The sequence below is a fragment of the Rhinoraja longicauda genome, chromosome 43 (genome assembly GCF_053455715.1).
Source record: "Rhinoraja longicauda isolate Sanriku21f chromosome 43, sRhiLon1.1, whole genome shotgun sequence".
Taxonomy (NCBI): domain Eukaryota; kingdom Metazoa; phylum Chordata; class Chondrichthyes; order Rajiformes; family Arhynchobatidae; genus Rhinoraja; species Rhinoraja longicauda.
In genome coordinates, this window is record NC_135995.1 from 5,256,459 (window position 1) to 5,282,406 (window position 25,948).

Consider the following 25,948-nt stretch of genomic DNA (forward strand, 5'->3'; position numbering starts at 1 on the left):
GTTGTGGACTCAGCCCAGACCGTCACGCACGCACGCACAAACAAACCACCGCTCCCCTCCCTCCCACCGCCCCCCCCCCCGTCTACACCTCACGCTGCCTCGGCAAGGCCAGCAGCCCAGACCGTCACGCACGCACACACAAACAAACCGCCGCTCCCCTCCCTCCCACAGCCCCCGTCTACACCTCACGCTGCCTCGGCAAGGCCAGCAGCAGAACCAAGGACCAGTCTCGCCCCCCCCCCACCGGTCACCCCCTCTCCTCCCCTCTCCCATCGGGGCAAGAGGTACAGAAGTGTGGAGACGCACACCTCCAGATTCAGGGGCAGTTTCTTCCCGGCCGTTATCAGGCAACTGAACCGTCCTCTCCCCAACTAGAGAGCGGTCCCGACCTCCCGTCTGCCTCACTGGAGACCCTCGGACTGTCTGTAATCGGGCTTTGCCTCGCGCTGAACGTTATTCCCCTTTACCCTGTGTCTGTCCACTGTGGACGGCTCGATTGTAATCGTGTGCAGTCTTTCCGTTGACTGGATAGTACGCAGCGACAAAGCTTCTCACTGTACCTCGGTACACGGGGCAATGGGCTCAACTAAACATAATAAAGCAAGCTGGGTCGTTTCGAGATGCGGGGAGGGGAGGGGGGTTTTAGAAGCAGCGAAGACTAGGTTTTCAGATCCTCAAGTGGAACCAAAAGCAGGTGAGGTGCGGAGGGGGGAAGAGATTTTGGGGGATCATCGCGTACGGCGCTGAAATCCTTCCCCCGAGCAGTTCCTGCGGACGAGAGAGAGGTCAGAGATCAATGGTCAATTGTCCACAGAGCGCACCGGCCAACATGCCCCATCTACACTAGTCCCACCTGCCCACACTGACCAACATGCCCCATCTACACTAGTCCCACCTGCCCACACCGGCCAACATGCCCCATCTACACTAGTCCCGCCTGCCCACACCGACCAACATGCCCCATCTACACTAGTCCCACCTGCCCACACCGGCCAACATGCCCCATCTACACTAGTCCCACCTGCCCACACCGGCCAACATGCCCCATCTACACTAGTCCCACCTGCCCACACCGGCCAACATGCCCCATCTACACTAGTCCCACCTGCCCACACCGGCCAACATTCCCCATCTACACTAGTCCCACCTGCCCACACCGGCCAACATGCCCCATCTACACTAGTCCCACCTGCCCACACCGACCAACATGCCCCATCTACACTAGTCCCACCCGCCCACACCGGCCAACATGCCCCATCTACACTAGTCCCACCCGCCCACACCGACCAACATGCCCCATCTACACTAGTCCCACCTGCCCACACCGGCCAACATGCCCCATCTACACTAGTCCCACCTGCCCACACCGGCCAACATGCCCCATCTACACTAGTCCCACCTGCCCACACCGGCCAACATGCCCCATCTACACTAGTCCCACCTGCCCACACCGGCCAACATGCCCCATCTACACTAGTCCCACACCGGCCAACATGCCCCATCTACACTAGTCCCACACCGGCCAACATGCCCCATCTACACTAGTCCCACCTGCCCACACCGGCCAACATGCCCCATCTACACTAGTCCCACCTGCCCACACCGGCCAACATGCCCCATCTACACTAGTCCCACCTGCCCACACCGGCCAACATGCCCCATCTACACTAGTCCCACCTGCCCACACCGACCAACATGCCCCATCTACACTAGTCCCACCTGCCCACACCGGCCAACATGCCCCATCTACACTAGTCCCACCTGCCCACACCGGCCAACATGCCCCATCTACACTAGTCCCACCTGCCCACACCGGCCAACATGCCCCATCTACGCTAGTCCCACCTGCCCACATTTGGCCCATATCCCTCCAAACCCGTCCTATCCATGTACCTGTCCAACTGTTTCTTAAACGTTGGGATAGTCCCAGCCTCAACTACCTCCTCCGGCAGCTCGTTCCATACACCCACCACCCTCTGTGTGGAAAAGTTACCCCTCAGATTCCTATTAAATCTTTCCCCTTCACCTTGAACCCGTGTCCTCTGGTCCTCGATTCCCCTACTCTGGGCAAGAGACTCTGTGCGTCTACCCGATCTATTCCCCTGGTGATATTGTACACCTCTATAAGATCGCCCCTCATCCTCCTGCGCTCCAAGGAACAGAGTCCCAGCCTGGCCCCAACCTCTCCCTGGAGCTCAGGCCCCTCGAGTCCTGGCAACATCCTCGTGAATCTTCTCCGCGCCCTTTCCAGCTCCACGACATCTTTCCCGTAACGCGGTGCCCGGAACCGAACACAATGCTCTTGACATCACAGAAGGCCATGGTTACCTGTGAGCAGCGTGTTAGTCTGTTGGGCAGGGTCCTGAGGCACCGCCACTTACATGCGTGTAACCTGGAGCACACGCGGTGCCCTGGGGATGAGTGTCGTCTGCTGTAAGAAAATCACAAATCAGTGCGTGTCTGCGTGCGTGCGTGCGTGCGTGCGTGTATGTATGTGTGCGTACGTGTTTGTGTGGGTGTGTACGGTGTCCCTGCGTACATGTGTGTGTGTGTGTGCATACCATCGTGTGTGTGCGTGTGTGTGTGTGCATGCGATGTGTGCATGCGTGTGTTTGTAGGTGCGTGTATGTCTGTGTGTGTATGTACATGTGTGTATGTCTGTGTGCGTACGAGTGTGTGTGTGTGTGCTTGCGTGTGTGTGTACGAAAGTGTGTGCATGTGTGTGTACATGCGTGTGTGTGTGTTTGTGTGTGCGTACGTGTGTGTGTGTGCATGTGCGTGCGTGCGTACGTGTGTGTGCGTGCGTGCATATGTGCGTGTGCTTGTGCGTATACGTGCGTGTGTGTGTGTGTGTGTGGAGGGGGGGGGGTGTGTTGACCAAAGATACTAGAGAGACCACTCAACCCTAAAAACCAAAGATACTAGAGGAGCAAGATAGACCACTCAACCCTAAAAACCAAAGATACTAGAGGAGCAAGATGGACCACTCGACCCTAAAAACCAAAGGTACTAGAGGAGCAAGATAGACCACTCGACCCTAAATACCAAAGATACTAGAGGAGCAAGATGGACCACTCGACCCTAAAAACCGTAGTACGTCAAGGCGCCATTTTAGTATGCAGAAACTTGTAGAAACATTTAAAAAGAAAAATAACAATTGATAGATGAGATATATTCTGTATTTTAATGGTACCATCACACATATTGTTCCCCCACAACACTGATTACACTGCGAGAGGCCTAGCGAGTGGGGGGTTTTGCCTACTAAAATGGCGGCCGCCACGCTCCGTTGCGCACTACACTTCAGTGTGTGCGATTTCGATGGAGTGGTCCATCTTGCTCCTCTAGTATCTTTGGTGGTGTTGCCCGTGTCCCGTGTACATGTTGTGTCTCTGGTGTACCTGCGTTTAACGAGAGGCCCACAGAAATATTCTCGTAGCTCCCACCGGTCGTCGGAAGACCTTCGCCGAGAGTGGACGCCCCTAAAACAACGACAGACACCGACCGGTCAGCAGTCAGGAGTGTCCCTGATCTAACAACAATCCATCCCACATCTTCCGTGGTCTCCACCCCATCCCCGGGCACTTTCCCCTGCAACCGCACGAGATGTCCGCGTCCGGGCCTAATCTGTCCGGGCCTACAGCCGCCGGGCCTACAGCGTCCGGGCCTATAGAGTCTGGGCCTACAGCGTCCAGGCCTACAGTGTCTGGCCCAACACTGTCCGGGTCTACAGCGTCCGGGCCTACACTGTCCGGGCCTACAGCGTCCGGGCCTACAGTGTCCGGGCCTACAGCGTCCAGGCGTACAGCGCCCCTCCCGGGCCTACAGTGTCCGGCCCTACAGTGTCCGGGCCCACAGAGTCCAGGCCTACAGTGTCCGGGCCTACAGCGTCCAGGCGTACAGCCCCCCCGGGCCTAGTGTCCAGGCCTACACTGTCCGAGCCTACAATGTCCGGGCCTACAGTGTCTGGGCCTACAGAGTCCGGGCCTACAGTGTCCGGGCCTACAGCGTCCAGGCGTACAGCCCCCCCCCGGGCCTACAGTGTCCGGGCCTACAGTGTCTGGGCCTACAGTGTGCGGGCCTACACTGTCCGGGCCTACAGCGTCCGGGCCTACAGCGTCCGGGCCTACAGCGTCTGGGCCTAATCTGTCCGGGCATACAGCCGCCGGGCCTACAGCTTCCGGGCCTACAGCATCCGATCCTACAGCGTCCTCTAATATCTTTGGTGTTCTGTCTCTGGTGTACCTGTGTTTAACGAGAGGCGGCACGAGATGTCCGCGTCCGGGCCTAATCTGTCCGGGCCTACAGCCGCCGGGCCTACAGCGTCCGGGCCTATAGTGTCCGGGCCTACAGCCTCCAGGCCTACAGTGTCCGGCCCTACACCGTCCGGGCCTACAGCGTCCGGGCCTACAGTGTCCGGGCCTACAGTGTCCGGGCCTACAGCGTCCAGGCGTACAGCCCCCCTGGGCCTAGAGTGTCCAGGCCGACACTGTCCGGGCCCACAGTGTCCGGGTCTACTGTGCCTGGGCCTACAGCGTCCGGGCCTACAGCATCCGGGCCTACAGCATCTGGGCCTACAGTGTCCGGGCCTACAGTGTCCGGGCCTACAGTGTCTGGGCCTACAGTGTGCGGGCCTACAGCGTCCGGGCCTACAGTGTCCGGGCCTACAGTGTCTGGGCCTACACTGTCCGGGCCTACAGCGTCCAGTCCTACACTGTCCGGGCCTACAGTGCCCGGCCCTACAGTGTCCGGGCTTACAGCGTCCGGGCCTACAGCGTCCGGGCCTAATCTGTCCGGGCCTACAGCCGCCGGGCTTACAGCTGCCGGGCCTACAGCATCCGGGCCTACAGCGTCCTCTAATATCTTTGGTGTTCTGTCTCTGATGTACCTGCGTTTAACGAGAGGCCCACAGAAATATTCTCGTAGCTCCCACTGGTCGTCGGCAGACCTTCGCCGAGAGTGGACGCCCCTAAAACAACGACAGACACCGACCGGTCAGCAGTCAGGAATGTCCCCGATCGAACAACAATCCATCCCACATCCCTGCAACCGCACGAGATGTCCGCGTCCGGGCCTACACTGTCCGGGCCTACAGCCGCCGGGCCTACAGCATCCGGGCCTACAGCGTCCGGGCCTACACTGTCCGGGCCTACAGTGTCCGGGCCTACAGCGTCTGGGCCTACAGTGTCCGGGCCTACAATGTCTGGGCCTACAGTGTCTGGGCCTACACTGTCCGGGCTTACAGCATCCGGGCCTACAGCGTCCGGGCCTACAGTGTCCGTGCCTACAGCGTCCAGGCCTACAGCGTCCGGGTCTAATCTGTCCGTGCCTACAGCCGCCGGGCATACTGAGTCCGGGCCTATAGTGTCCGGGCCTACAGCATCCAGGCCTACAGTGTCCGGCCCAACACTGTCCGGGCCTACAGCGTCCGGGCCTACAGTGTCCAGGCGTACAGCGCCCCCCGGGCCTACAGTGTCCAGGCCTACACTGTCCGGGCCTACAGTGTCCGGGCCTACAGTGTCCGGGCCTACAGTGTCCGGGCCTACAGCGTCCAGGCGTACAGCCCCCCCGGGCCTAGTGTCCAGGCCTACACTGTCCGAGCCTACAATGTCCGGGCCTACAGTGTCTGGGCCTACAGAGTCCGGGCCTACAGTGTCCGGGCCTACAGCGTCCAGGCGTAAAGCCCCCCCGGGCCTACAGTGTCCAGGCCTACACTGTCTGGGCCTACAGTGTCTGGGCCTACAGTGTCCGGTCCTACAGCATCCGGGCCTATAGCGTCCGGGCCTACAGCGTCCAGTCCTACACTGTCCGGGCCTACAGTGCCCGGCCCTACAGTGTCCGGGCCTACAGCGTCCGGACCTAATCTGTCCGGGCCTACAGCCGCCGGGCCTACAGCTTCCGGGCCTACAGCATCCGGGCCTACAGCGTCCTCTAATATCTTTGGTGTTGTGTCTCTGGTGTACCTGCGTTTAACGAGAGGCCCACAGAAATATTCTCGTAGCTCCCACTGGACGTCGGGAGAACTTCGCCGAGAGTGGACGCCCCTAAAACAACGACAGACACCGACCGGTCAGCAGTCAGGAGTGTCCCCGATCGAACAACAATCCATCCCACATCCCTGCAACCGCACGAGATGTCCGCGTCCGGGCCTAATCTGTCCGGGCCTACAGCCGCCGGGCCTACAGCGTCCGGGCCTACAGTGTCCGGGCCTACAGCGTCCAGGCGTACAGCGCCCCCCGGGCCTACAGTGTCCGGCCCTACAGTGTCCGGGACTACAGAGTCCGGGCCTACAGTGTCCGGGCCTACAGCGTCCAGGCGTACAGCCCCCCCCGGACCTACAGTGTCCAGGCCTACACTGTCCGGGCCTACAATGTCCGGGCCTACAGTGTCTGGGCCTACAGTGTCCGGGCCTACAGCATCCGGGCCTACAGCATCTGGGCCTACAGTGTCCGGGCCTACAGTGTCCGGGCCTACAGTGTCTGGGCCCACAGTTTGCGGGCCTACAGCGTCCGGGCCTACAGTGTCTGGGCCTACACTGTCCGGGCCTACAGCGTCCGGGCCTAATCTGTCCGGGCCTACAGCCGCCATGCCTACAGCTTCCGGGCCTATAGTGTCCGGGCCTACAGCGTCCGGCCCAACACTGTCCGGGCCTAAGGCGTCCGGTCCTAAACTGTCCGGGCCTACAGCGTCCGGGCCTACAGTGTCTGGGCCTACAGCGTCCAGGCATACAGCCCCCCCGGGCCTACAGTGTCCAGGCCTACACTGTCCAGGCCTACACTGTCCAGGCCTACAATGTCCGGGCCTACAGTGTCTGGGCCTACAGTGTCCGGGCCTACAGCATCCGGGCCTACAGCGTCCGGGCCTACACTGTCCGGGCCTACAGTGTCCGGGCCTACAGCGTCTGGGCCTACAGTGTCCGGGCCTACAGTGTCTGGGCCTACACTGTCCGGGCTTACAGCATCCGGGCCTACAGCGTCCGGGCCTACAGTGTCCGTGCCTACAGCATCCAGGCCTACAGCGTCCGGGTCTAATCTGTCCGTGCCTACAGCCGCCGGGCATACTGAGTCCGGGCCTATAGTGTCCGGGCCTAAAGCATCCAGGCCTACAGTGTCCGGCCCAACACTGTCCGGGCCTACAGCGTCCGGGCCTACAGTGTACAGGCGTACAGCGCCCCCCGGGCCTACAGTGTCCGGCCCTACAGTGTCCGGGACTACAGAGTCTGGGCCTACAGTGTCTGGGCCTACAGCGTCCAGGCGTACAGCCCCCCCCCCCCGGGGCCTAAAGTGTCCAGGCCTAAAGTGTCCAGGCCTACACTGTCCGGGCCTACAGTGTCCGGGCCTACAGTGTCCGGGCCTACAGTGTCCGGGCCTACAGCATCCAGGCCTACAGCATCTGGGCCTACAGTGTCCGGGCCTACAGTGTCTGGGCCTACAGTGTGCGGGCCTACAGCGTCCAGGCCTACAGTATCCGGGCCTACAGAGTCTGGGCCTACACTGTCCGGGCCTACAGCGTCCGGGCCTACAGTGTCCGGGCCTACAGCGTCCGGGCCTACAGCGTCCGGGCCTACAGCGTCCAGTCCTACACTGTCCGGGCCTACAGTGCCCGGCCCTACAGTGTCCGGACCTACAGTGTCCGGGCCTACAGCATCCAGGCCTAATCTGTCCGGGCCTACAGCCGCCGGGCCTACAGCTTCCGGGCCTACAGCATCCGTGCCTACAGCGTCCTCTAATATCTTTGGTGTTGTGTCTCTGGTGTACCTGCGTTTAACGAGAGGCCCACAGAAATATTCTCGTAGCTCCCACTGGTCGTCGGCAGACCTTCGCCGAGAGTGGACGCCCCTAAAACAACGACAGACACCGACCGGTCAGCAGTCAGGAATGTCCCCGATCGAACAACAATCCATCCCACATCCCTGCAACCGCACGAGATGTCCGCGTCCGGGCCTAATCTGTCAGGGCCTACAGCCGCCGGGCCTACAGCCGCCGGGCCTACAGCGTCCGGGCCTACAGCGTCCAGGCCTACAGTGTCCGGCCCAACACTGTCCGAGCCTACAGCGTCCGGGCCTACACTGTCCGGGCCTACAGTGTCCGGGCCTACAGTGTCCAGGCGTACTGCACCCCCCCGGGCCTACAGTGTCCGGCCCTACAGTGTCCGGGCCTACAGTGTCCGGGCCTACAGCGTCCAGGCGTACAGCCCCCCCCTGGCCTACAGTGTCCACGCCTACACTGTCCGGGCCTACAGTGTCCGGGCCTACAGTGTCCGGGCCTACAGTGTCTGGGCCTACAGTGTCTGGGCCTACAGTGTCTGGGCCTACAGCATCCGCGCCTACAGCATCTGGGCCTACAGTATCCGGGCCTACAGTGTCTGGGCCTACAGTGTGCGGGCCTACAGCGTCCGGGCCTACAGTGTCCGGGCCTACAGTGTCTGGGCCTACCCTGTCCGGGCCTACAGCGTCCGGGCCTACAGCGTCCGGGCCTACAGTGTCCGGGCCTACAGTTCCCGGCCCTACAGTGTCCGGGCCTACAGCGTCCGGGCCTAATCTGTCCGGGCCTACAGCCGCCGGGCCTACAGCTTCCAGGCCTACAGCATCCGGGCCTACAGCGTCCTCTAATATCTTTGGTGTTGTGTCTCTGGTGTACCTGCGTTTAACGAGAGGCCCACAGAAATATTCTCGTAGCTCCCACTGGTCGTCGGCAGACCTTCGCCGAGAGTGGACGCCCCTAAAACAACGACAGACACCGACCGGTCAGCAGTCAGGAGTGTCCCCGATCGAACAACAATCCATCCCACATCCCTGCAACCGCACGAGATGTCCGCGTCCGGGCCTAATCTGTCAGGGCCTACAGCCGCCGGGCCTACAGCGTCCGGGCCTATAGTGTCCGGGCCTACAGCGTCCAGGCCTACAGTGTCCGGCCCAACACTGTCCGGGCCTACAGCGTCCGGGCCTACAGTGTCCGGGCCTACAGCGTCCAGGCCTACAGTGTCTGGCCCAACACTGTCCGGTCCTACAGCGTCCGGGCCTACAGTGTCCGGGCCTACAGCGTCCAGGCGTACAGCGCCCCCCGGGCCTACAGTGTCCGGCCCTACAGTGTCCGGGACTACAGAGTCCAGGCCTACAGCGTCCGGGCCTACAGCATCCGGGCCTACAGCGTCCGGGCCTACAGTGTCCGGGCCTACAGTGTGCCTACACTTCAGTGTGTGCGATTTCGATGGAGTGGTCCATCTTGCTCCTCTAGTATCTTTGGTGGTGTTGCCCGTGTCCCGTGTACATGTTGTGTCTCTGGTGTACCTGCGTTTAACGAGAGGCCCACAGAAATATTCTCGTAGCTCCCACCGGTCGTCGGAAGACCTTCGCCGAGAGTGGACGCCCCTAAAACAACGACAGACACCGACCGGTCAGCAGTCAGGAGTGTCCCTGATCTAACAACAATCCATCCCACATCTTCTGTGGTCTCCACCCCATCCCCGGGCACTTTCCCCTGCAACCGCACGAGATGCAACACCTGTCCCTTTACCTCCCCCCTCAACTCCATCCAAGGACCCAAACAGTCTTTCCAGGTGAGACAGAGGTTCACCTGCACCTCCTCCAACCTCATCTATTGCATCCGCTGCTCTAGATGTCAACTTATTTACATCGGCGAAACCAAGCGCAGGCTCGGCGATCGCTTCGCTCAACACCTGCGCTCGGTCCATGTTGGCCAAACTGATCTCCCGGTGGCTGAGCACTTCAACTCCCCCTCCCACTCCCAGTCTGACCTTTCTGTCATGGGCCTCCTCCAGTGCCATAGTGAGGCCCACCGCAAATTGGAGGAACAGCACCTCATATTTCGCCTGGGCAGCTTGCAGCCCAGTGGTATGAACATTGACTTCTCCAACTTTAGATAGTTCCTCGGTCCCTCTCTTCCCCTCCCCCTTCCCAGTTCTCCCTCTATCTTCCTGTCTCCACCTATATCCTTCCCTGACATCAGTCTGAAGAAGGGTCTCGACCCGAAACGTCACCCATTCCTTCTCTCCTGAGATGCTGCCTGACCTGCTGAGTTACTCCAGCATTTTGTACCTGTCCACGTTCTCCAGAGATGCCTACGCTATCCGGGCCTACAGTGTCCGGGCCTACACTGTCCTGGCCTACACTGTCCGGGCCTACAGCGTCCGGGCCTACAGCGTCCTGGCCTACACTGTCCGGGCCTACAGCGTCTGGGCCTACAGTGTCCGGGCCTACAGCGTCCGGGCTTACAGCGTCCTGGCCTACACTGTCCGGGCCTACAGCATCTGGGCCTACAGTGTCCGGGCCTACGCTGTCCGGGCCTAGAGTGTCCGGGCCTAGAGTGTCCGGGCCTACAGTGTCCGGGCCTACAGCGTCTGGGCCTACAGTGTCCGGGGCCTACACTGTCCGGGCCTACACTGTCCGGGCCTACAGCCCCCCCCCCCCCCCCCGGGCCTAACATGGGACAAGGGCGGTCCCGTACGGGACAAACCAATTGAGCCCAATATACAGGATGTCCCGGCTGATACAGGACGGTTGGCAACCCCTAGTCTCCAAATCCCACTCACCTTCCCCAACTGAGTCAAAGGCACCAACATCATCGTAATACTCCTTCCCAGCTGGTGAATCAAACGTGGACATGACTCCTGGAACGACCAACAAGGCTGTGAAGAAAGTTAACACACCTTCATAACGGGAGGAAAGCTAACGGCACACACACATACATGCACGCACGCACGCACGCACGCACGCACGCACACCTACACTGTCCAGGCATAACCTGTCCGGGCCTACAGTGTCCGGGCCTACAGTGTCCAGGCCTACAGTGTCCAGTCCTTCAGTGTCCAGGCCTACAGTTTCCGGGCCTACACTGTCCGGGCCTACACTGTCCGGGCCTACAGTGTCCCGGCCTACACTGTCCGGTCCTACAGTGTCCTGGCCTACAGTGTCTGGGCCTACACTGTCCGGACCTACAGTGTCCAGGCCTACAGCATCCGGGCCTACAGCATCCGGGCCTGCACTGTCCAACCCTACAGCGTCCGGGTCAACACTGTCCGGGCCTAAACTGTCCGAGCATACACTGTCTGGGCCTACACTGTCCGGGCCTACACTGTCCGGGCCTACACTGTCTGACCCGACACTGTCCAGGCCTACACTGTCCGGGCCTACACTGTCTGACCCGACACTGTCCGGGCCGACACTGTCCGGGCCTACACTGTCTGACCCGACACTGTCCGGGCCTACACTGTCCGGGCCTACACTGTCCGGGCCTACTCTGTCCGGGCCTACAGCATCCGGGCCTACAGCGTCCGGGCCTACAATGTCGAGGCCTACAGTGTCCGGACCTACTGTGTCCGGGCCTACGGTGTCCGGGCCTACACTGTCCGGGCCTACAGCGTCCGGGCCTACACTGTACGGGCCTACAGCGTCCGGGCTTACAGCGTCCGGGCCTAAGTGTCCGGGCCTACACTGTCCGGGTAACAGTGTAATATGTAATATTAGCCCATTTACGGGATGTCCCGGCTACAGAGTCGGGGCCTTCAGTGTCCGGGCCTACAGTGTCCTGGCCTACACTGTCCGGGCCCACACTGTCCAGGCCTACAGCATCCGGACCTACAGCGTCCAGGCCTACAGCGTCCGGGCCTACACTGTCCGGGCCTACACTGTCCGGGCTTACACTGTTCGGGCCTACAGCTTCCGGGCCTACAGTGTCTGGGCCTACAGTGTCCGTGCCTACTGTGTCCGGGCCTAGAATGTCCGTACCTACAGTGTCCGGACCTACAGTGTCCGGGCCTACAGTGCCCGGGCCTACAGTGTCCGGGCCTACAGCGTCCGGGCCTACAGCGTCCAGTCCTACACTGTCCGGGCCTACACCATCCGGGCCTACAGCGTCCGGGCCTAATCTGTCCGGGCCTACAGCCGCCGGGCCTACAGCTTCCGGGCGTATAGTGTCCGGGCCTACAGTGTCCGGGCCTACAGCATCCGGGCCTACAGCGTCCGGGCCTACACTGTCCGGGCCTACAGCGTCCGGGCCTACAGTGTCCAAGCCTACAGTGTCTGGGCCTACAGTGTCCAGGCCTACAGTGTCCGGGCCCCGAACGACCAACAAGGCTGTGAAGAAAGTTAACACACCTTCATAACAAGAGGAGTTGAGTACAGGAGCAAAGAGGTCCTTCTGCAGTTGTACAGGGCCCTGGTGAGACCGCACCTGGAGTACTATGTGCAGTTTTGGTCTCCTAATCTGAGGGAGGACGTCCTTGCTATTGAGGCAGTGCAGCGTAGGTTCACCAGGTTAATCCCCGGGATGGCGGGACTGTCGTACGAGGAAAGATTGTATTCACTGGAGTTTAGAAGGATGAGAGGGGGGTCTTATAGAGACGTGTAAAATTATAAAAGGACTGGACAAGCTAGATGCAGGAAACATGTTCCCAATGTTGGGGGAGTCCAGAACCAGGGGCCACACACACACAGTCTAAGAATAAAGGGGAGGCCGTTTTAGTGATATATATAGATGGCCGTGTGGGGGAACAAATTCCTTGTGTGTTGCCAAATATAGTTGGCTGGTAAAGTATGATTATGGGAAACTGGAAGAAGAGACAGAGGGAGACAGGGAATCGAGCAGGAGCTTGCCCTAGTGAGTCCCAGCCAGCGATACGGAGATTGGGAACTGTGTGGGCTTCTTGTACAGTTGTGCAACTGTATAGGGCCTCCGGGCCTATATTGTCCGGGCCTACTCTGTCCGGGCCTACTCTGTCCGGGCCTACAGGGTCCGGGCCTACAGGGTCCAGGCCTACAGTGTCCGGGCCTACACTGTCCGGGCCTACAGAGTCTGGGCCTACAATGTCCAGGCCTACAGCGTCCGAGCCTACAGTGTCCGGGCCTACACTGTCCGGGCCTACACTGTCCGGGCCTACAGTGTCCGGGCCTACAGAGTCCGGGCCTACAGAGTCCGGGCCTACAGTGTCCGGGCCTACACTGTCCGGGCCTACACTGTCCGGGCCTACACTGTCCGGGCCTACACTGTCTGGAATAAAGTGTCCGGGCCTACAGTGTCCAGGCCTATACTCTCCGGGCCTACACTGTCCGAACCCAGAGTGTCCGGGCCTCCACTGTCTAGATATGCACAGATTTTGACCAGCATCTGCAGTATTTTCCCTACCACACTGTCCGGGCCTACACTGTCCGGGCCTACAGTGTCCAGGCCTACAACGTCCGGGCCTACAGTGTCCGGGCCTACAGTGTCCGGGCCTACAGCGTCCGGGCCTACAGTGTCCGGGCCTACAGTGTCCGGGCCTACACTGTCCGGGCCTAAAGTGTCCGGGCCTACACTGTCCGGGCCTATACTGTCCGGATCAACACTGTCTGGGCCTACAGTTTCCGGGCCAAACATGTCCGGGCCTACAGCGTCCGGGCCTACACGGTCCGGACCTACAGCGCTCGATGCCTACAGTGTCCGGGCCTACAGTGTCCGGGCCTACAGGGTCCGGGCCTACAGTGTCCGGGCCTACACTGTCCGGGCCTACAGAGTCTGGGCCTACAATGTCCAGGCCTACAGCGTCCGAGCCTACAGTGTCCGGGCCTACACTGTCCGGGCCTACACTGTCCGGGCCTACAGTGTCCGGGCCTACAGAGTCCGGGCCTACAGAGTCCGGGCCTACAGTGTCCGGGCCTACACTGTCCGGGCCTACACTGTCCGGGCCTACACTGTCTGGAATAAAGTGTCCGGGCCTACAGTGTCCAGGCCTACAGTGTCCAGGCCTATACTCTCCGGGCCTACACTGTCCGGACCTAGAGTGTCCGGGCCTCCACTGTCTAGATATGCACAGATTTTGACCAGCATCTGCAGTATTTTCCCTACCACACTGTCCGGGCCTACACTGTCCGGGCCTACAGTGTCCGGGCCTACAGCGTCCGGGCCTACAGTGTCCGGGCCTACAGTGTCCGGGCCTACACTGTCCGGGCCTAAAGTGTCCGGGCCTACACTGTCCGGGCCTATACTGTCCGGATCTACACTGTCTGGGCCTACAGTTTCCGGGCCAAACATGTCCGGGCCTACAGCGTCCGGGCCTACACGGTCCGGACCTACAGCACTCGATGCCTACAGTGTCCGGGCCTACAGTGTCCGGGCCTACAGTGTCCGGGCCTACAGTGTCCGGGCCTACAGTGTCCGGGCCTACAGTGTCCGGGCCTACAGTGTCCGGGCCTACAGTGTCCGGGCCTACAGCGCCCCCCCGGGCCTAACATGGGACAAGGGCGGTCCCGTACGGGACAAACCAATTGAGCCCAATATACAGGATGTCCCGGCTGATACAGGACGGTTGGCAACCCCTAGTCTCCAAATCCCACTCACCTTCTCCAACTGAGTCAAAGGCACCAACATCATCGTAATACTCCTTCCCAGCTGGTGAATCAAACGTGGACATGACTCCTGGAACGACCAACAAGGCTGTGAAGAAAGTTAACACACCTTCATAACGGGAGGAAAGCTAACGGCACACACACATACATGCACGCACGCACGCACGCACGCACACCTACACTGTCCAGGCATAACCTGTCCGGGCCTACAGTGTCCGGGCCTACAGTGTCCGGGCCTACACTGTCCGGGCCTACAGGGTCCAGGCCTACTGTGTCCGGGCCTACACTGTCCGTGCCTACACTGTCCGGGCCTACAGTGTCCCGGCCTACACTGTCCGGTCCTACAGTGTCCTGGCCTACAGTGTCTGGGCCTACACTGTCCGGACCTACAGTGTCCAGGCCTACAGCATCCGGGCCTACAGCATCCGGGCCTGCACTGTCCAACCCTACAGCGTCCGGGTCAACACTGTCCGGGCCTAAACTGTCCGAGCATACACTGTCTGGGCCTACACTGTCCGGGCCTACACTGTCCGGGCCTACACTGTCTGACCCGACACTGTCCAGGCCTACACTGTCCGGGCCTACACTGTCTGACCCGACACTGTCCGGGCCGACACTGTCCGGGCCTACACTGTCTGACCCGACACTGTCCGGGCCTACACTGTCCGGGCCTACACTGTCCGGGCCTACTCTGTCCGGGCCTACAGCATCCGGGCCTACAGCGTCCGGGCCTACAATGTCGAGGCCTACAGTGTCCGGACCTACTGTGTCCGGGCCTACGGTGTCCGGGCCTACACTGTCCGGGCCTACAGCGTCCGGGCCTACACTGTACGGGCCTACAGCGTCCGGGCTTACAGCGTCCGGGCCTAAGTGTCCGGGCCTACACTGTCCGGGTAACAGTGTAATATGTAATATTAGCCCATTTACGGGATGTCCCGGCTACAGAGTCGGGGCCTTCAGTGTCCGGGCCTACAGTGTCCTGGCCTACACTGTCCGGGCCCACACTGTCCAGGCCTACAGCATCCGGACCTACAGCGTCCAGGCCTACAGCGTCCGGGCCTACACTGTCCGGGCCTACACTGTCCGGGCTTACACTGTTCGGGCCTACAGCTTCCGGGCCTACAGTGTCTGGGCCTACAGTGTCCGTGCCTACTGTGTCCGGGCCTAGAATGTCCGTACCTACAGTGTCCGGACCTACAGTGTCCGGGCCTACAGTGCCCGGGCCTACAGTGTCCGGGCCTACAGCGTCCGGGCCTACAGCGTCCAGTCCTACACTGTCCGGGCCTACACCATCCGGGCCTACAGCGTCCGGGCCTAATCTGTCCGGGCCTACAGCCGCCGGGCCTACAGCTTCCGGGCGTATAGTGTCCGGGCCTACAGTGTCCGGGCCTACAGCATCCGGGCCTACAGCGTCCGGGCCTACACTGTCCGGGCCTACAGCGTCCGGGCCTACAGTGTCCAAGCCTACAGTGTCTGGGCCTACAGTGTCCAGGCCTACAGTGTCCGGGCCCCGAACGACCAACAAGGCTGTGAAGAAAGTTAACACACCTTCATAACAAGAGGAGTTGAGTACAGGAGCAAAGAGGTCCTTCTGCAGTTGTACAGGGCCCTGGTGAGACCGCACCTGGAGTACTATGTGCAGTTTTGGTCTCCTAATCTGAGGGAGGACGTCCTTGCTATTGAGGCAGTGCAGCGTAGGTTCACCAGGTTAATCCCCGGGATGGCGGGACTGTCGTACGAGGAAAGATTGTATTCACTGGAGTTTAGAAGGATGAGAGGGGGGTCTTATAGAGAGACGTGTAAAATTATAAAAGGACTGGACAAGCTCGATGCAGGAAACATGTTCCCAATGTTGGGGGAGTCCAGAACCAGGGGCCACACACACACAGTCTAAGAATAAAGGGGAGGCCGTTTTAGTGATATATATAGATGGCCGTGTGGGGGAACAAATTCCTTGTGTGTTGCCAAATATAGTTGGCTGGTAAAGTATGATTATGGGAAACTGGAAGAAGAGACAGAGGGAGACAGGGAATCGAGCAGGAGCTTGCCCTAGTGAGTCCCAGCCAGCGATACGGAGATTGGGAACTGTGTGGGCTTCTTGTACAGTTGTGCAACTGTATAGGGCCTCCGGGCCTATATTGTCCGGGCCTACTCTGTCCGGGCCTACAGGGTCCGGGCCTACAGGGTCCAGGCCTACAGTGTCCGGGCCTACACTGTCCGGGCCTACAGAGTCTGGGCCTACAATGTCCAGGCCTACAGCGTCCGAGCCTACAGTGTCCGGGCCTACACTGTCCGGGCCTACACTGTCCGGGCCTACAGTGTCCGGGCCTACAGAGTCCGGGCCTACAGAGTCCGGGCCTACAGTGTCCGGGCCTACACTGTCCGGGCCTACACTGTCCGGGCCTACACTGTCTGGAATAAAGTGTCCGGGCCTACAGTGTCCAGGCCTATACTCTCCGGGCCTACACTGTCCGAACCCAGAGTGTCCGGGCCTCCACTGTCTAGATATGCACAGATTTTGACCAGCATCTGCAGTATTTTCCCTACCACACTGTCCGGGCCTACACTGTCCGGGCCTACAGTGTCCAGGCCTACAACGTCCGGGCCTACAGTGTCCGGGCCTACAGTGTCCGGGCCTACAGCGTCCGGGCCTACAGTGTCCGGGCCTACAGTGTCCGGGCCTACACTGTCCGGGCCTAAAGTGTCCGGGCCTACACTGTCCGGGCCTATACTGTCCGGATCTACACTGTCTGCGCCTACAGTTTCCGGGCCAAACATGTCCGGGCCTACACGGTCCGGACCTACAGCGCTCGATGCCTACAGTGTCCGGGCCTACAGTGTCCGGGCCTACAGGGTCCGGGCCTACAGTGTCCGGGCCTACACTGTCCGGGCCTACAGAGTCTGGGCCTACAATGTCCAGGCCTACAGCGTCCGAGCCTACAGTGTCCGGGCCTACACTGTCCGGGCCTACACTGTCCGGGCCTACAGTGTCCGGGCCTACAGAGTCCGGGCCTACAGTGTCCGGGCCTACACTGTCCGGGCCTACACTGTCCGGGCCTACACTGTCCGGGCCTACACTGTCTGGAATAAAGTGTCCGGGCCTACAGTGTCCAGGCCTACAGTGTCCAGGCCTATACTCTCCGGGCCTACACTGTCCGGACCTAGAGTGTCCGGGCCTCCACTGTCTAGATATGCACAGATTTTGACCAGCATCTGCAGTATTTTCCCTACCACACTGTCCGGGCCTACACTGTCCGGGCCTACAGTGTCCGGGCCTACAGCGTCCGGGCCTACAGTGTCCGGGCCTACAGTGTCCGGGCCTACACTGTCCGGGCCTACAGCACTCGATGCCTACAGTGTCCGGGCCTACAGTGTCCGGGCCTACAGTGTCCGGGCCTACAGTGTCCGGGCCTACAGTGTCCGGGCCTACAGTGTCCGGGCCTACAGTGTCCGGGCCTACAGTGTCCGGGCCTACAGCTCCCCCCCGGGCCTAACATGGGACAAGGGCGGTCCCGTACGGGACAAACCAATTGAGCCCAATATACAGGATGTCCCGGCTGATACAGGACGGTTGGCAACCCCTAGTCTCCAAATCCCACTCACCTTCCCCAACTGAGTCAAAGGCACCAACATCATCGTAATACTCCTTCCCAGCTGGTGAATCAAACGTGGACATGACTCCTGGAACGACCAACAAGGCTGTGAAGAAAGTTAACACACCTTCATAACGGGAGGAAAGCTAACGGCACACACACATACATGCACGCACGCACGCACGCACGCACGCACGCACACCTACACTGTCCAGGCATAACCTGTCCGGGCCTACAGTGTCCGGGCCTACAGTGTCCGGGCCTACACTGTCCGGGCCTACAGGGTCCAGGCCTACTGTGTCCGGGCCTACACTGTCCGTGCCTACACTGTCTGGGCCTAGTGTCCAGGCCTACAGTGTCCGGGCCTACAGTGTCTGGGCCTACACTGTCCGGGCCTACAGGGTCCCGGCCTACACTGTCCGGGCCTATACTGTCTGTGCCTACACTGTTCGGGCCTACAGTCTCCGGGCCTACAGTGTCCTGGCCTACAGTGTCCGGGCCTACATTGTCCGGGCCTACACTGGGTAGGCCCGGACACTGTAGACCTGGACACTGTAGGCCATTACAGTGTCCAGGCCTACAGCATCCGGGCCTACAGCGTCCGGGACTGCACTGTCCGAGCCTACAGCGTCCGGGTCAACACTGTCCGGGCCTAAACTGTCCGAGCATACACTGTCTGGGCCTACACTGTCCGGGCCTACACTGTCTGACCCGACACTGTCCGGGCCGACACTGTCCGGGCCGACACTGTCCGGGCCTACACTATCTGACCCGACACTGTCTGACCCGACACTGTCCGGGCCTACACTGTCTGACCCGACACTGTCCGGGCCTACTCTGTCCGGGCCTACTCTGTCCGGGCCTACTCTGTCCGGGCCTACAGCATCCGGGCCTACAGCGTCCGGGCCTACAATGTCGAGGCCTACAGTGTCCGGACCTACTGTGTCCGGGCCTACGGTGTCCGGGCCTACACTGTCCGGGCCTACAGCATCCGGGCCTACACTGTACGGGCCTACAGCGTCCGGGCTTACAGCGTCCGGTCCTAAGTGTCCGGGCCTTAGCTGTCCGGGCCTACACTGTCCGGGTAACAGTGTAATATGTAATATTAGCCCATTTACGGGATGTCCCGGCTACAGAGTCGGGGCCTTCAGTGTCCTGGCCTACACTGTCCGGGCCCACACTGTCCAGGCCTACAGCATCCGGACCTAGAGCGTCCAGGCCTACAGCGTCCGGGCTTACACTGTCCGGGCCTACACTGTCCGGGCCTACAGCGTCCAGTCCTACACTGTCTGGGCCTACAGCATCCGGGCCTACAGCGTCCAGGCCTACAGCGTCCGGGCCTAATCTGTCCGGGCCTACAGCCGCCGGGCCTACAGCTTCCGGGCGTATAGTGTCCGGGCCTACAGTGTCCGGGCCTACAGCATCCGGGCCTACAGCGTCCGGGCCTACACTGTCCGGGCCTACAGCCTCCGGGCCTACAGTGTCCAAGCCTACAGTGTCTGGGCCTACAGTGTCCAGGCCTACAGTGTCCGGGCCCCGAACGACCAACAAGGCTGTGAAGAAAGTTAACACACCTTCATAACAAGAGGAGTTGAGTACAGGAGCAAAGAGGTCCTTCTGCAGTTGTACCGGGCGCTGGTGAGACCGCACCTGGAGTACTGTGTGCAGTTTTGGTCTCCTAATCTGAGGGAGGACGTCCTTGCTATTGAGGCAGTGCAGCGTAGGTTCACCAGGTTAATCCCCGGGATGGCGGGACTGTCGTACGAGGAAAGATTGTATTCACTGGAGTTTAGAAGGATGAGAGGTGGGTCTTATAGAGACGTGTAAAATTATAAAAGGACTGGACAAGCTAGATGCAGGAAACATGTTCCCAATGTTGGGGGAGTCCAGAACTAGGGGCCACACACACACAGTCTAAGAATAAAGGGGAGGCCGTTTTAGTAATATATATAGATGGCCGTGTGGGGGAACAAATTCCTTGTGTGTTGCCAAATATAGTTGGCTGGTAAAGTATGATTATGGGAAACTGGAAGACGAGACGGAGGGAGACAGGGAATCGAGCAGGAGCTTGCCCTAGTGAGTCCCAGCCAGCGATACGGAGATTGGGAACTGTGTGGGCTTCTTGTACAGTTGTGCAACTGTATAGGGCCTCCGGGCCTATATTGTCCGGGCCTACTCTGTCCGGGCCTACAGCGTCCGGGCCTACAGGGTCCAGGCCTACAGTGTCCAGCCCTACAATGTCCGCGCCTACAGAGTCTGGGCCTACAATGTCCAGGCCTACAGCGTCCGAGCCTACACCGTCCGGGCCTACAGTGTCCGGGCCTACATTGACCGGGCCTAGGGCGTCCGGGCCTACACTGTCCTGGCCTACACTGTCCAGGCCTACACTTTTCGGGCCTACAGTGTCCGGACCTAGAGTGTCCGGGCCTACAGTGTCCGGACCTAGAGTGTCCGGGCCTAGAGTGTCCGGACCTAGAGTGTCCGGGCCTACAGTGTCCAGGCCTACAGCGCCCCCTGGGCCTGATACGGGATAAGGGGCGGTCACATACGCGACAAACTAATTCAGCCCAAAATACGGGATGTCCCGGCTACAGTGTCCAGGACTACAGCGTCCGGGCCTACAATGTCCGGGCCTACACTGTCCGGGCCTACAGCGTCCGGGCCTACAGCGCCCGGGCCTACAACATCCGGGCCTACAGTGTCCGGGCCTACACTGTCCGGGTCTATAGCATCCGGGCCTCCAGCGTCCGGGCCTAAAGTGTCCTGGCCTACAGCGTCCGGGCCTATAGTGTCCGGGCCAACACTTTCCGGGCCTACCGCGTCCGGTCCTACACTGTCCGGGCCTACAGCGTCCGGGCCTACAGCGCCCCCCAGGCCTACAGTGTCCGGGCCTACACTGTCCGGGCCTACAGTGACCGGACCTACAGTGTCCGTGCCTACAGAGTCCGTGCCTACAGTGTCCGGGCCTACAGTGTCCGGGCCTACAGTGTCCGGGCCTACAGTGTCCGGGCCTACAATGTCCGGGCCTACAGTGTCCGGGCCTATAAAAGGACTGGACAAGCTGGATGCAGGAAACATGTTCCCAATGTTGGGGGAGTCCAGAACCAGGGGCCACACACACACAGTCTAAGAATAAAGGGGAGGCCGTTTTAGTGATATATATAGATGGCCGTGTGGGGGAACAAATTCCTTGTGTGTTGCCAAATATAGTTGGCTGGTAAAGTATGATTATGGGAAACTGGAAGAAGAGACAGAGGGAGACAGGGAATCGAGCAGGAGCTTGCCCTAGTGAGTCCCAGCCAGCGATACGGAGATTGGGAACTGTGTGGGCTTCTTGTACAGTTGTGCAACTGTATAGGGCCTCCGGGCCTATATTGTCCGGGCCTACTCTGTCTGGGCCTACAGAGTCCGGGCCTACAGTGTCCGGGCCTACAGTGTCCGGGCCTACACTGTCCGGGCCTACATTGTCCGGGCCTACAGAGTCCGGGCCTACAGAGTCCGGGCCTACAGTGTCCGGGCCTACACTGTCCGGGCCTACACTGTCCGGGCCTACAGTGTCCGGGCCTACAGAGTCCGGGCCTACAGAGTCCGGGCCTACAGTGTCCGGGCCTACACTGTCCGGGCCTACACTGTCCGGGCCTACACTGTCCGGAATAAAGTGTCCGGGCCTACAGTGTCCAGGCCTATACTCTCCGGGCCTACACTGTCCGGACCTAGAGTGTCCGGGCCTCCACTGTCTAGATATGCACAGATTTTGACCAGCATCTGCAGTATTTTCCCTACCACACTGTCCGGGCCTACACTGTCCGGGCCTACAGTGTCCAGGCCTACAACGTCCGGGCCTACAGTGTCCGGGCCTACAGCGTCCGGGCCTACAGTGTCCGGGCCTACAGTGTCCGGGCCTACACTGTCCGGACCCTAAAGTGTCCGGGCCTACACTGTCCGGGCCTATACTGTCCGGGCCTATACTGTCCGGATCTACACTGTCTGGGCCTACAGTTTCCGGGCCAAACATATCCGGGCCTACAGCGTCCGGGCCTACAGTGTCCGGGCCTACACGGTCCGGACCTACAGCGCTCGATGCCTACAGTGTCCGGGCCGACACTGTCCGGGCCGACACTGTCCGGGCCTACACTGTCTGACCCGACACTGTCCGGGCCTACACTGTCCGGGCCTACTCTGTCCGGGCCTACAGCATCCGGGCCTACAGCGTCCGGGCCTACAATGTCGAGGCCTACAGTGTCCGGACCTACTGTGTCCGGGCCTACGGTGTCCGGGCCTACACTGTCCGGGCCTACAGCGTCCGGGCTTACAGCGTCCGGTCCTAAGTGTCCGGGCCTACACTGTCCGGGTAACAGTGTAATATGTAATATTAGCCCATTTACGGGATGTCCCGGCTACAGAGTCGGGGCCTTCAGTGTCCTGGCCTACACTGTCCGGGCCCACACTGTCCAGGCCTACAGCATCCGGACCTAGAGCGTCCAGGCCTACAGCGTCCGGGCCTACACTGTCCGGGCCTACACAGTCCGGGCTTACACTGTTCGGGCCTACAGCGTCCGGGCCTACAGTGTCTAGGCCTACAGTGTCCGTGCCTACTGTGTCCGGGCCTAGAATGTCCGTACCTACAGTGTCCGGACCTACAGTGTCCGGGCCTACAGTGCCCGGGCCTACAGTGTCCGGGCCTACAGCGTCCGGGCCTACAGCGTCCAGTCCTACACTGTCCGGGCCTACAGAATCCGGGCCTACAGCGTCCGGGCCTAATCTGTCCGGGCCTACAGCCGCCGGGCCTACAGCTTCCTGTCGTATAGTGTCCGGGCCTACAGTGTCCGGGCCTACAGCATTCGGGCCTACAGCATCCGGGCCTACACTGTCCGGGCCTACAGCCTCCGGGCCTACAGTGTCCAAGCCTACAGTGTCTGGGCCTACAGTGTCCAGGCCTACAGTGTCCGGGCCCCGAACGACCAACAAGGCTGTGAAGAAAGTTAACACACCTTCATAACAAGAGGAGTTGAGTACAGGAGCAAAGAGGTCCTTCTACAGTTGTACAGGGCCCTGGTGAGACCGCACCTGGAGTACTGTGTGCAGTTGTACAGGGCCCTGGTGAGACCGCACCTGGAGTACTGTGTGCAGTTGTACAGGGCCCTGGTGAGACCACACCTGGAGTACTGTGTGCAGTTTTGGTCTCCTAATCTGAGGGAGGACGTCCTTACTATTGAGGCAGTGCAGCGTAGGTTCACCAGGTTAATCCCCGGGATGGCGGGACTGTCGTACGAGGAAAGATTGTATTCACTGGAGTTTAGAAGGACGAGAGGGGGGTCTTATAGAGACGTGTAAAATTATAAAAGGACTGGACAAGCTAGATGCAGGAAACATGTTCCCAATGTTGGGGGAGTCCAGAACCAGGGGCCACACACACACAGTCTAAGAATAAAGGGGAGGCCGTTTTAGTAATATATATAGATGGCCGTGTGGGGGAACAAATTCCTTGTGTGTTGCCAAATATAGTTGGCTGGTAAAGTATGATTATGGGAAACTGGAAGAAGAGACAGAGGGAGACAGGGAATGGAGCAGGAGCTTGCCCTAGTGAGTCCCAGCCAGCGATACGGAGATTGGGAACTGTGTGGGCTTCTTGTACAGTTGTGCAACTGTATAGGGCCTCCGGGCCTATATTGTCCGGGCCTACTCTGTCCGGGCCTACTCTGTCCGGGCCTACTCTGTCCGGGCCTACAGCTTCCGGGCCTACAGGGTCCGGGCCTACAGTGTCCGGGCCTACACTGTCCGGGCCTACAGAGTCTGGGCCTACAATGTCCAGGCCTACAGCGTCCGAGCCTACAGTGTCCGGGCCTACACTGTCCGGGCCTACACTGTCCGGGCCTACACTGTCCGGGCCTACACTGTCCGGGCCTACAGTGTCCGGGCCTACAGAGTCCGGGCCTACAGAGTCCGGGCCTACAGTGTCCGGGCCTACACTGTCCGGGCCTACACTGTCCGGGCCTACACTGTCCGGGCCTACACTGTCTGGAATAAAGTGTCCGGGCCTACAGTGTCCAGGCCTATACTCTCCGGGCCTACACTGTCCGGACCTAGAGTGTCCGGGCCTCCACTGTCTAAATATGCACAGATTTTGACCAGCATCTGCAGTATTTTCCCTACCACACTGTCCGGGCCTACACTTTCCGGGCCTACAGTGTCCAGGCCTACAACGTCCGGGCCTACAGTGTCCGGGCCTACAGTGTCCGGGCCTACAGCGTCCGGGCCTACAGTGTCCGGGCCTACAGTGTCCGGGCCTACACTGTCCGGGCCTAAAGTGTCCGGGCCTACACTGTCCGGGCCTATACTGTCCGGATCTACACTGTCTGGGCCTACAGTTTCCGGGCCAAACATGTCCGGGTCTACAGCGTCCGGGCCTACACGGTCCGGACCAACAGCGCTCGATGCCTACAGTGTCCGGGCCTACAGTGTCCGGGCCTACAGTGTCCGGGCCTACAGTGTCCGGGCCTACAGTGTCCGGGCCTACACTTTCCGGGCCTACAGTGTCCAGGCCTACAACGTCCGGGCCTACAGTGTCCGGGCCTACAGTGTCCGGGCCTACAGCGTCCGGGCCTACAGTGTCCGGGCCTACAGCGTCCGGGCCTACAGTGTCCGGGCCTACAGTGTCCGGGCCTACAGTGTCCGGGCCTACAGTGTCCGGGCCTACAGCGCCCCCCCCGGGCCTAACATGGGACAAGGGCGGTCCCGTACGGGACAAACCAATTGAGCCCAATATACAGGATGTCCCGGCTGATACAGGACGGTTGGCAACCCCTAGTCTCCAAATCCCACTCACCTTCTCCAACTGAGTCAAAGGCACCAACATCATCGTAATACTCCTTCCCAGCTGGTGAATCAAACGTGGACATGACTCCTGGAACGACCAACAAGGCTGTGAAGAAAGTTAACACACCTTCATAACGGGAGGAAAGCTAACGGCACACACACATACATGCACGCACGCACGCACGCACGCACGCACACACACCTACACTGTCCAGGCATAACCTGTCCGGGCCTACAGTGTCCGGGCCTACAGTGTCCGGGCCTACACTGTCCGGGCCTACAGGGTCCAGGCCTACTGTGTCCGGGCCTACACTGTCCGTGCCTACACTGTCTGGGCCTAGTGTCCAGGCCTACAGTGTCCGGGCCTACAGTGTCCGGGCCTACACTGTCCGGGCCTACAGGGTCCCGGCCTACACTGTCCGGGCCTATACTGTCCGTGCCTACACTGTTCGGGCCTACAGTCTCCGGGCCTACAGTGTCCAGGCCTACAGTGTCCGGGCCTACATTGTCCGGGCCTACACTGGGTAGGCCCGGACACTGTAGACCTGGACACTGTAGGCCATTACAGTGTCCAGGCCTACAGCATCTGGGCCTACAGCGTCCGAGACTGCACTGTCCGAGCCTACAGCGTCCGGGTCAACACTGTCCGGGCCTAAACTGTCCGAGCATACACTGTCTGGGCCTACACTGTCCGGGCCTACACTGTCTGACCCGACACTGTCCGGGCCGACACTGTCCGGGCCTACACTGTCTGACCCGACACTGTCTGACCCGACACTGTCCGGGCCTACACTGTCTGACCCGACACTGTCCGGGCCTACACTGTCTGACCCGACACTGTCCGGGCCTACACTGTCCGGGCCTACTCTGTCCGGGCCTACAGCATCCGGGCCTACAGCGTCCGGGCCTACAATGTCGAGGCCTACAGTGTCCGGACCTACTGTGTCCGGGCCTATGGTGTCCGGGCCTACACTGTCCGGGCCTACAGCGTCCGGTCCTACACTCTACGGGCCTACAGCGTCCGGGCTTACAGCGTCCGGTCCTAAGTGTCCGGGCCTTAGCTGTCCGGGCCTACACTGTCCGGGTAACAGTGTAATATGTAATATTAGCCCATTTACGGGATGTCCCGGCTACAGAGTCGGGGCCTTCAGTGTCCTGGCCTACACTGTCCGGGCCCACACTGTCCAGGCCTACAGCA

At 60.5% G+C, this 25,948-nt stretch overlaps 1 protein-coding gene across 1 annotated transcript in view; it reads right to left on the reverse strand.

Annotated features, from left to right (window-relative positions):
* Positions 1-277: 277 nt before the first annotated feature.
* The window catches only part of LOC144612192 (uncharacterized), a 30,558-nt gene continuing 4,887 nt past the window's right edge, over positions 278-25,948 (reverse strand). Inside the window, exons 5-16 of the mRNA XM_078431750.1 lie at positions 24,761-24,856; positions 17,945-18,040; positions 14,334-14,429; positions 10,552-10,647; positions 9,290-9,370; positions 8,640-8,720; positions 7,758-7,838; positions 5,964-6,044; positions 4,889-4,969; positions 3,402-3,482; positions 2,329-2,428; positions 278-768 (exon numbers count right to left, since the gene is read on the reverse strand). Coding sequence (XP_078287876.1) covers positions 2,343-2,428; positions 3,402-3,482; positions 4,889-4,969; positions 5,964-6,044; positions 7,758-7,838; positions 8,640-8,720; positions 9,290-9,370; positions 10,552-10,647; positions 14,334-14,429; positions 17,945-18,040; positions 24,761-24,856 — 956 coding nt within the window. The 3' untranslated portion in view covers positions 278-768; positions 2,329-2,342. The remainder of the gene's footprint in view (positions 769-2,328; positions 2,429-3,401; positions 3,483-4,888; positions 4,970-5,963; positions 6,045-7,757; positions 7,839-8,639; positions 8,721-9,289; positions 9,371-10,551; positions 10,648-14,333; positions 14,430-17,944; positions 18,041-24,760; positions 24,857-25,948) is intronic.